At 37.1% G+C, this 10411-nt stretch overlaps 1 protein-coding gene across 1 annotated transcript in view; it reads right to left on the reverse strand.

Moving 5' to 3' along the window:
* Positions 1-4978: 4978 nt before the first annotated feature.
* The window catches only part of BORA (bora, aurora kinase A activator), a 14692-nt gene continuing 9259 nt past the window's right edge, over positions 4979-10411 (reverse strand). Inside the window, 6 exon segments of the mRNA XM_010074955.1 lie at positions 4979-5079; positions 5081-5217; positions 6717-6848; positions 7261-7862; positions 8876-9029; positions 9954-10171. Of these exon segments, the coding sequence (XP_010073257.1) occupies positions 5034-5079; positions 5081-5217; positions 6717-6848; positions 7261-7862; positions 8876-9029; positions 9954-10171 (1289 nt within the window). The 3' untranslated portion in view covers positions 4979-5033.

Genomic DNA, 10411 nt, shown 5'->3' on the forward strand with positions numbered 1-10411 from the left:
CTGGATATAAAAGTTAATAGAAAAGTCACAGAGGAATTATTTGTATTTACATATTTTTCCCTATGGGCAAAATGTTAGAAACAGATTTTGTTTACTTTTAAGTATGCATTTTAATAATTTGTAAAATTGGCTTTTTTAAAAAAAACTTTTTATGAGTATATGTATGCACAACAGTAGTTTTAAAACAAAGTATGTCTACCTTTTTGTCTTGGGGGTGAAAATAAATGCTGCTGCAAAGTGAAGGAATAGTTGTAGGGTTTTTGGGGTGTTTTTTCACAGCCTTAGAAGCTGTTCAAGAGCCTGACAAAAGTCAGTCTCTTCAGTCTTCAAGGCATTCTCTTTACCACCTCAGAACTGAAATAAGTAATTGTGCTAGTATGCATCTTCAGTGCTAACACTTTCATCTTGAAAGATAAATTCCATAAACTTACACTTCCTTCAGGGAGAGGTCTCTGACACCAGATTAGTTATATAGATGTACACCATATGCGGATGGAGAAACCATACCCTAAAAGTGCATTAATCTTTGCCCTAGATGTTAAAGCAATTTAAAGTCTAGAGTTAACTTTTTTTCATAATAGCTAGCAAGAGATTGTGTTTTGGATTTGTCCTCAGAAAAGTTGATAAGAAAAGAATGTTTTATAATTGTTGCTAGGATACTTCAAGGTCCTTCAGCCTCTTTGCAGACAGGGTCGTTGGGCTGGGAGGGCACAGCCCTAGCTACTCGCCCAGGATTTGTTCTTTGGTTACTAGATTGAGAACCGGAGTGACCAATAATCTATTCCATAACATACACATCATCCCCAGTAGAGAGGTGAGGACCCTTCCCGAGGATCATCCCTTCACCTTTTGGTTCTGGTGCCTTTCAGTTTTGGTCTCTTCTGGCTCTGGATCATTCTCCCAAGGCCTTTCCCCCCTCACACCCCAGTTGGCTCTTGGTCTGGGACGCTTGGACTGTTATCTCCGTTCCGTGAGTTTCAGGACCCTCCCTTCTCCAGGATCGTTAGCCGTGGCCAGGTGGCCACTTCCTTCACTTTCTTCCCTCCCCAGTCAGCTCTCGGTCTGGGATGCTCGAACTGTTATCTCCGGTCTGTGAGTGCCTCCAGGAGCAGTACACCCCCCCCCGCCAGGGGAATCGTGAGTGTGGTTTCGGGACTCTCCTTGTTCTGGGATTGACTCTCCCTGTCCCGGGATCATTAGCTGGGAACAGGCCGAGTCTTTATCATCAGGTGGGGGGGCAGTATAACTGTGTATCACTCATTTGTATATTTGTAGATAGTATTATTTTCAATATTATTGTAGTTTAGTTATTAAATTGTCCTTATCTCAACCCACGAGTCCTTTTTTCCCTTTACCCCAAAAACTGGGATACACATTTAGCAAAAGCCCCGTGGCTAGTCAACACTAGAAGATCTGCCAATTGGGCTGGTCCTGCCCCATCAGAACCTTTACATACTACCCCTTTAACTCTCTCTCCCCTACCCTCGGATGGGGGCAGGAATTGTGGGAGCAGGTGTGTGTGGTTTTAGCCCCCAGCCAAGGGCTAACCCTTCACAGCCATCAACTGTATTTGCGTTAAACAAAAATCCACAAGTAACAAGGTGATCATTCTAGCTGGTGCTGCTGAGTCACCACTATTCTAAAAAAAAATAAGTTTCAAGAAAGATGTGCAAAGCACTGGCTCTATAACTGGTACTGCACTTTTAATTCAGCACCGTATATTATAGTAACTGAATGGGTTTTTTAACTGTATGAGGGCAAAAGCTTGCCGAGTTCCTTGCTTGATCTCCTTTCTCTATTCCTCAAGGCACTCCCCACCCCAAACAATATACACATACCTGTATCAGAGGCAGTACTCAATTGAAAGATGCTGCAAATTGTAGCAAAGAAAATTATACAATCTAGGGATGAAAGAGATGTCTTTATTCTGTTTCACTACTCAATTTACAATTATACATGTTAAAGGACTCTCATTAAAACTACTGAAACTAATTTAATGTAAACAATGACCATTTTGTGCAATGTGTGCCAACCAATGCATTAAGTACAACAGGGAAAACAGAACAGTCAAATGATTTCCACAATAATTTGCACAGTAGGTTTCTTCTACAAAACAATTCTACAAACATAACAAAAAATATGCACTTTTTCATGAATAATTGCCATATAAATGAAGATCATAAAACAGAGAATGCCCGCAATTTATTTGGGGGATCCTTAATTACTTCTCAAATTCATGCATTTCTGCTGTTACTTTTCCCTTACCTTTAAGAACCCTCTGATCATTGAACATACCATTATAAAGAAGCAAAAATTGTAATTAAAAATTAAAACAAAATCTTAATTATACATATCATGCCAAACAGTTCAGAAACAGATCATAACTTGGACTACTCTGCTTCTCATCTTCCCCTTTACATTAACATTACCACTGTTTTTGGTAATCACACTTGCAAAAATGAATCCTTTGTATAGTATGGAAATCTGAAATTTACCCTTTCAGTTGATTGTTGTTAAAGAGAATTATGAGAAACAGAAAAGACAAAGTCATAACCAACTTAAATCTCAGACAAGCTGTGTCTTGCTTTTGAGCTACAAACCTTACCAACTGAAGAACATTTCAAATGCCTTATTCAATAAATCAACTTTCCAGAAGTCTAAGTTCATTCTCAATTCAGTGTATTTCCAGTTTTAGCAGGGCACTGTTTCGAGATCATGAAATACATAATTCAGGAGGTTAGGTTCAATTACTGTCAACCAGGCATGCATAACAGAAAATACTGATTAAATTGCTATGGAAATAAAAATCATGCATGTCATGTTTGCTGGTTAGAAATCCAAAGTAATTTTTTTATTATTATTTTTACAATGTGAGAACTAAAAAAAAAATGATGCTTTATTGATGGTATAAGAAGTTTCCCAGTTTCATTAAGCAGATTTTTCAGAAAGCTGTCACTGGTGAGGTATTAATGAAAATATTTCAAGAACTGTTCCAGTCATACAATGCTTGCCCACAAGTCTCAGGTCTAACGCATTGCTTTTCAATGCTATGCGATTCCCTTCATACCTCCCCTTTCAACTTTTTTAAAAAGTGTTGTCAGCTGCCTTCAACTTTAAGTCTGACCAACGCTTTCAGGCTTAGCATGCCAATAGCTACTCATCAGCCACGGTCTCTCAGTGTGATACAAACTTTTCTGTGGGCTGTGGAATAGAATTGGGAAGCAGAAGTTCCATCCAGTATCCTGGGACTGGATATCCTTGCTATGCAGAGACAGAAGGACTGCTTCACCTGGAGCATGTACTAGAATGGACTTTTCATTTTGATTAATCCAACAGAGCTCAGAGCTCTACAAACACAGAGCCGTGAAATATCAGTATTCCCTTATCTCTTCTTCCTCTCTTAGTCACAAGGGCTAGAAGATTACTATATGCTTTTTCTCCCCATTCACTTTTATAAATTCAAGAAGGTTCTTTTAAACAAATGTCATCATATCTGATTTGATTAGGCAAAGGGAGTTCTGGGCTTCTAGACCCTTCTCATTCCATTACTTTTGTCCACTGATGGTTTTCTTTAAAGTTTCAAGACTTTGTTTATATTAATACTTTTTGCAATAAGTGGCATGCAAAAATTAATTCTATTTCTAAATGCTTATCTAAATATTTTGATAATTTCTGTAAGCAGACATAATAGTATTGGGAATTAAACATAAGAGGGAAGTAAAAGTGTAATGGTTTACTTTAACAGAAGGAAAGCTGCACCATTCTCTTAATTATGTACTGAGACCAATTAACCTTACTGTACCTTCTTATGTTCCTTCAAAAGGGTACTGGAGCATCAATTTGGGCACAAGTTTTCTTAGGAGACACTGGCAGAGTCAGGTGATCAAGATTAGTAATAATACAACTACTAAGTAACAACGCTACCATTTAATTTTTAAGTAACCAATAATACATCTTATTTAAGCACATGGTACACTTAACTGATGGACATGCATTTTTATGGAGTAAGAACTGCTTGTTTAGGTGGAAGAGATTCTATTTTCCTATTAAGAGATTTCCATCACCTGTCCTCTTCCTTGATTTCTGTCAAACCAAGGAAAAAACTGATCAAAGAATTGCTTAAAGGCTTCTGACATACAGATTGTTTTATTACTAAGAGAATTATTTTTTTTTAATTGTGGAAAAGGACATAATTTCTGTAACTGGAACCTGAGTTTTCATGCAGATGTTCACAAGGAAAACTTAATTAAATAGACTAGCCTGGTATTAAAATTAAAGCACCCATTTTTAACAGCTTGCAGTCTACTGTAAAACACATACATATATTGCAGGGACCCATATCTGGAACCCTATAGTTTTATTATTTCCTTGTGAACGTCACAGCTGAGTTTCCTCATTGTTATTCTAGGCTGGTACTGACAGACACTCACCCCTGTCCTGTTGCCCCAGCCCTGCTGTCATCACACCCCCAGAAGCTCATTTCTGTCCAGTGACTCTTTTTTTGGTACCAGTACTAGAATTCCTGAAGCTGCACAATAAATCTGAGTGGGGAAAAGCAATCCAGATCAAAACTAAGACTCCTTTCCTTTCTCTCTAACCCAAAGACAAATGCCTGTAGGAGTTGTGTGTCAAAATGCAGGTGTTTTTGCAGTTACATTAGCTCCTATGCAAGTTACTCTAGGTTTGCTCGGTCTACCTATAATATTCCTCTTGAAGCTGAAGTTACATCCAAACTTGCAAAACAAGCCTCCTCATGGAATCCACCCTCATCACAGAAGGAACACAATTCTGAAAACACACTGTGGTTTCTTTGTACAAAGTCTAGCCACCTTATTTTTCAAAAGGATCACTTAACCAATAAATTTGTTAGCAAGACCTGAAAAACCCCACATTATTAAAAAATTCCCTTAATATATACCAGACAATTATTACATTTGCATTAAAAAAGCAAAATAGTATATATAGTCCAGGTAATTGAGGTCACATATATAAAAATTTATTAGACAACACAATTTAAATTCTCCATCAGAAAACTACATACCATTTTTGTGATATCCTTGAACTCGATTTTCATTTTTGTTTCCAGGCAGAAATGTTGCAAGTCATATTTTGACCAAATACTGTACTACATGTTTTTGCTTTTTGGAAACCGGATTGCTTCTCTGGAGATTTTGCTCTCAGCAACTGATTGTCCATATGTTTTAAAAGGGAACACTCCTAAGTTAATAAGGAAAAGTTAATTTTAAAACCCTTTTCACAAAAATTCCCCAAAAGAAACAAGATCCAAATGTACTATGTGAAAATTTCAAGATACAATTAAGTACCTTAGCTTCCCATCTCTCCCCTTTTGAAATGAAGAAGAAATGAAAGATCATGTTTTCTCTGCACAAATCTTTGAGAGGTGCTGTCAGCAACAATCTCTTTTCAGAGCACACATGCTCTGAATGAGCCAGACTGGATTCTTTCAGCAAGTTAAATCCATGCTTTTTTCTTTCTATTTTCTTTGGGTTCTCTTTTGTGAGAGTTGAATGAAGTACCTAATGCCTCCACACTTAAATCCTAATCCAAAATGCAAAGCTGGGCTTAGTTGGGATCTAGCAATGGAAAGACTAGCAGTGGGAGAAGACAGCTGCATGACATTGGTGAGTCTGTAGGACAGGTTTGATCTTAAACAATTGATTCTGATCAATACATTCACATGTATAATCCATGTCCAACAGGGTAATTAGGGCAAGACCTCAGAGTAGATGGGTATTTTTAGAAGTTTAAGATAAAATATCCATCTATTCTTCCCATAAGGGCACAGTTATCCTGATCTTAAATGAGTGGAGTTCAAAATTTGATGTCAATAGTCTACAAGACAGCATCAATCTGCTCTTTACCTTTGCAGGAAGTGGCTATTAGCATGTCAGATACCAAAGTGAAGTCAGTGCTCAATGACCTTGAGTCTTTTCATAACCTGGTACTACCGGTCAGTACTGGCTCCCCTTCAAAGACTGTAAACAACACTAGGTAGTAGACCATAAAGTATTAAGTTTGTAAGATTGTAAGGCTGTGAGAGAGTAATTGTAATTACTATGTGAGAGGAGATGATTTTTACTCTCTCCTCCAAATAAACTAGTCTCGATTCCCATTCTCTGGAAAAAGTAGAACTCCTTCTCATCAGTCACAAGATTAAGAACTTGGGAGCCTTACTAGATGTGTGTTGTCTTTTGTAGGTTTGGTTTGAAGATAGGTCAAAGGGCTTGTCATCAAAAGACTGTATCCAAGCAGAAAGTTCCCCATCAAATCAGCATGCCAGGTACAATCTAGGAAACTTGAAACTACTTTATGTAAAGAAGCGGGGGACAATTTTTCCCCACAGGCACACATTTAAAAACTTCGCAATAAAAAAAGTGAGCAAGAATATCAGAAACAAAAATAAGAGGCAGATTACAATACATCTGAAGCCATGAGGAACGTCACAACTACTTTTTAATGCATATACTTCAGTTTCCTCTGAAACTACCTTTGCCTTGGTCATAGAACACATTTATTTTATTGCGAGCTTACAATATTTGTCAACATAATACTTGAAATGATGCTACATTAACATGCTCTCTATTATCACCTGACAGTCTCTCCCCTCACTCAGGCTCCCTGAAATGGAATGAAATAGGGAATGGACGCTTTGGATGAGAAGCCCATCACTTTTGATATCATAATTCAACTCCTACCTTTGTTCTAAGAAGCTGAGATTTATTCTGAAACATGTTAGCATTCACATCATTTTCTCTGCAACTGTTTTCAGCCCCTGCAGTATCCATAATGCTGCTTCCACAAGTCTGTGTATTATAACCACTGTCCGCCTGAAATCAAGAAGCGGGGCTTTAAAAATGTACTGCACTTTATCACCAATAAACCCCTAAGGTTCTCATACCCAATATGACTTGTATTTGATTAACAGAACTTAATCCACCAAAATAATACCAAAATAATACCAAGAGCAAATTGTAAACTGCTCTGTCAGAATTAGTCTGGATTAAGTTAAATATGTTACTGTACATAGTAACACAAATAAAATTTATAATCGTTACACCAACACCACTGAGAGAGGAAAAAGGGGGATGGGGGGGGGGAGAGAATAAAAGTCATAATACAACTTGTATGCCACATTCAACAAAAGACAACAGACAATTACTTCCAGAATGGTATACATACTAAAAGTTAGTATGTCAAGCTCAGTGTTAGAGAAGGAAAAAATAAATTTTTTATTTTTACCTGAATACTACTGTTGTCACAAGGAATTGCACTGCTTTCTGCAAGAGGTGACATGCACATGCGAGAGTTTTCAATACTGAAAGTAATCCCTGTCATAAAGCTGGTCATTGGTGCATTGCTATTGCCAATTGTTTCTTTTATCCAAGTGTTTTCCTCCGACACTTCAGCTGCATCAGCCATATCTACAGTATTATTTTCCTTTGAGCCTTCTATATCCTGAAATGATGACAACCTTTCACGACAAGCATCTGAGTGATCTGGCGCAATAGACACAGTTGCTACAACGAGATGTGTACCATGTGCAAAAGCATCACTGTCTTGCTGACGTAAGTTTATTCCATTATCCATTTCTGGGAACTGAGCTTCTGCTGGAGAAACATTTTCCTTGTCTTCCTCATCCTCAGCATGTTTTTCAACTGCAATTGGTATTCTAATGACAGAAGTCTGATACTGGGCAGTTCCTCTACATGCTCCAAGCCTCATGGGAGAACAATTTTTAATTGGAGAACAACCATCTATATAAGGACTTCTTGTACTTGGGGGTGTCATTCTATTTGAGGAAGAAGGAATATCTGGAGAACAAAATGTAAATCTTGTTTGGTCTGTCCACAGAAACAACAACAACAAAAAAAAACAAAGTTATTCCATTAGCTATCAGATGGAGTTAAAGACATCATCCTCAAAACCCTACAGTCCATCGAACAATTGTAGCCAACTACATAGTATTTCACTGAGCACTGCCTACCGGCTCCAAAAGTGAGATTAAACTGCATTTAAACTACCATGGTAAAGGCAAATTTTTATCCTGTTTTTAACACCAAATTTGTTTCCTGGGACATAGTTTGTTGCATCAGAGACCTTGCATCTTCAAATGGCAATATCATACACTGTTCACACAGGAAAAATGCGTGAAGGCTGTTTCTGTGGCTTTCTTCTGAAAAAATGTAACAACACATATTCTGTAGGCATTTAAAAAAAAACCTGGGATAGCAATAACATTTTCAAGAAAACCAAACCTATGCAATCTCCATATGGAACAGCGCTGAAGCTCCACAAAGCTCTTCAGAGCAAAGTCATGTATAAACAGGGTGTTAAGTCTTTCCAGGCAATGGATGAAACATGAAATTCTGACCTTTTCTAGAGTAGTGAGGACACAAAGTGTTCATGATTTCTTCACTAGGCAGTTTTATTTCAGATAACCTTGATGATCACATTGTTTGAACACTCAAGGTAAACAGTCTTTGTCCAATTAAAATGCTTCAGGGTTGGGCTAAACCACAATTGTGACCTGACTTAGTTCAGGCAAATGGCTTTAAACCCCCTCCTCACACTAGATCAATCCTTTAAATTTTTTTTTTATTCCTATTAGGTCTTGATTCCTTCTTCCAAAAGATTTTTCCGTAGTTGATTTTTTGCAAGCAAATACACTTCATTGTTTCACATAACTAAAATACTTCACTGCTAAAAAGTAAATGTGTCACATAGCAAGAGACTTCTGCTCTCCCAAGCACAGTAACTTGTCTCTGAACAGAAAAGAGTTCCAGTAGGAATGCATGTTTTTATAATCAAAATATATAAATCAAGAAAGAATAATACATATACAATTAAACCATACCTGACAGTGGCGTCTTTCTTATGTGAAAAGCAATTGGTGAAAAAGTAGGAGAACCATTATGTGCAGGAGACCCCTCTGGAAATGTGGGACTGGTTATACTTCCCAGACTATAAGCCCTTGCTCCTCCCTGAATAGGACTTGAGGAAAACTGACCCTTCAGTTAAAAAAAAAAAAAAAAAAAAAAAAAGCATATTTACGTAATTTAAATATTGACTTTTATATATATACAAAATGTGTTCTAATTAAAAAGCTTAACATGGCAGCACTGAGGAAAACTAATCCTGTACAACTGTACAATTACAATCTCCATCATTAGTTTAGCTTAAATATTCCAGTTACAACTCTTCACTTGGACTTTATGCCTCCAAACAGGAAAAGAGCAATGGACTCAAACTGTCACATAATACCAACTAAGACTATAATATCCTTTACATTTAAGAACTAGAAGCCTAAACAGGGAATTAATGCTATCTGTATATAAAATCAAGTATTTAATCTCAGTTTCTTACTCATAAAAATGCAGACGAAAGCCGACCACTATTTATATTTTAATGGCATCCATATTATCTGAATTACTTAACAGCAGACAAAATACTTAGGAAAAAAGAATAGGGGTTGTGATCTTGCTTAACAGTATGGAACAAAAAGAAAAGTCACTTCTAGCAGTATAATTATGTTGTAGGAATTCTTTACTAGGTTACCACAGCGCAGACTTTTTTTTTAAGCCACACTCTTTGCTGAAGTACCTTTTTTCCATACACTTCAGCCACCAACAGATGAAAGCATACCACCTACACAAGAACAACACAACATAATAATTTGATATAATAAGAAGTCAGCAATATATTCTTTTTTTGCTCACTTTTTTTTGTGAATTTGTAATTTCTTTCAAATAAAGAAAAACCCTTTGGTCTAATACCTACTCTCTAATGAAGCAGCTGTAGCTTATTAAAAACATGGCAGTTCATCTTGTGAAGTCTGTTAGAACACGGAATTGGTACAGCCTGCTTTAAGAACTAGTCTTGTGCCAGCTACGTCACACCCCATCCAGCCTCCAAAACTGGAAACTTAAACTTACTGAACTAGATGTTTCCAGAGGGCTTCTGCACCGGACTGGAGATATGTCAATTGAACAAAGCACTCCAAGTTGCTGACTACCACATGGACTACGCAGAGAAGGGGACAAACACTCAGATACACTTCCATTTTCTTCTAAAAACAGCTTTCTTCTGAGTGATGAAGAGCTAAGATTTTCCTGAGACTGATCTGCAAATTCATCAGTTCTAAAATATTCACCTAGAAATGCGGAAAAGTAGTTTCCAATAAGAATGCAAGAAACAAAAATATCTTCCACTACAGAGACATATATAACAAAATTAGAACATTTAATCCAATTTACCAATATAGCAAGTAATTTATCTAATTTAGGCACCTATCCCAAAGGATCACTTGTTATCATTACAAAAAGTCAACTCTGTCTCCTAAGGTTCCACTTCTGCCTATCACCCTTTAGAATTCAAGTCTGCATTAAAAAAA

The sequence above is a fragment of the Pterocles gutturalis genome, unplaced genomic scaffold (assembly GCF_000699245.1).
Source record: "Pterocles gutturalis isolate BGI_N339 unplaced genomic scaffold, ASM69924v1 scaffold957, whole genome shotgun sequence".
Taxonomy (NCBI): domain Eukaryota; kingdom Metazoa; phylum Chordata; class Aves; order Pterocliformes; family Pteroclidae; genus Pterocles; species Pterocles gutturalis.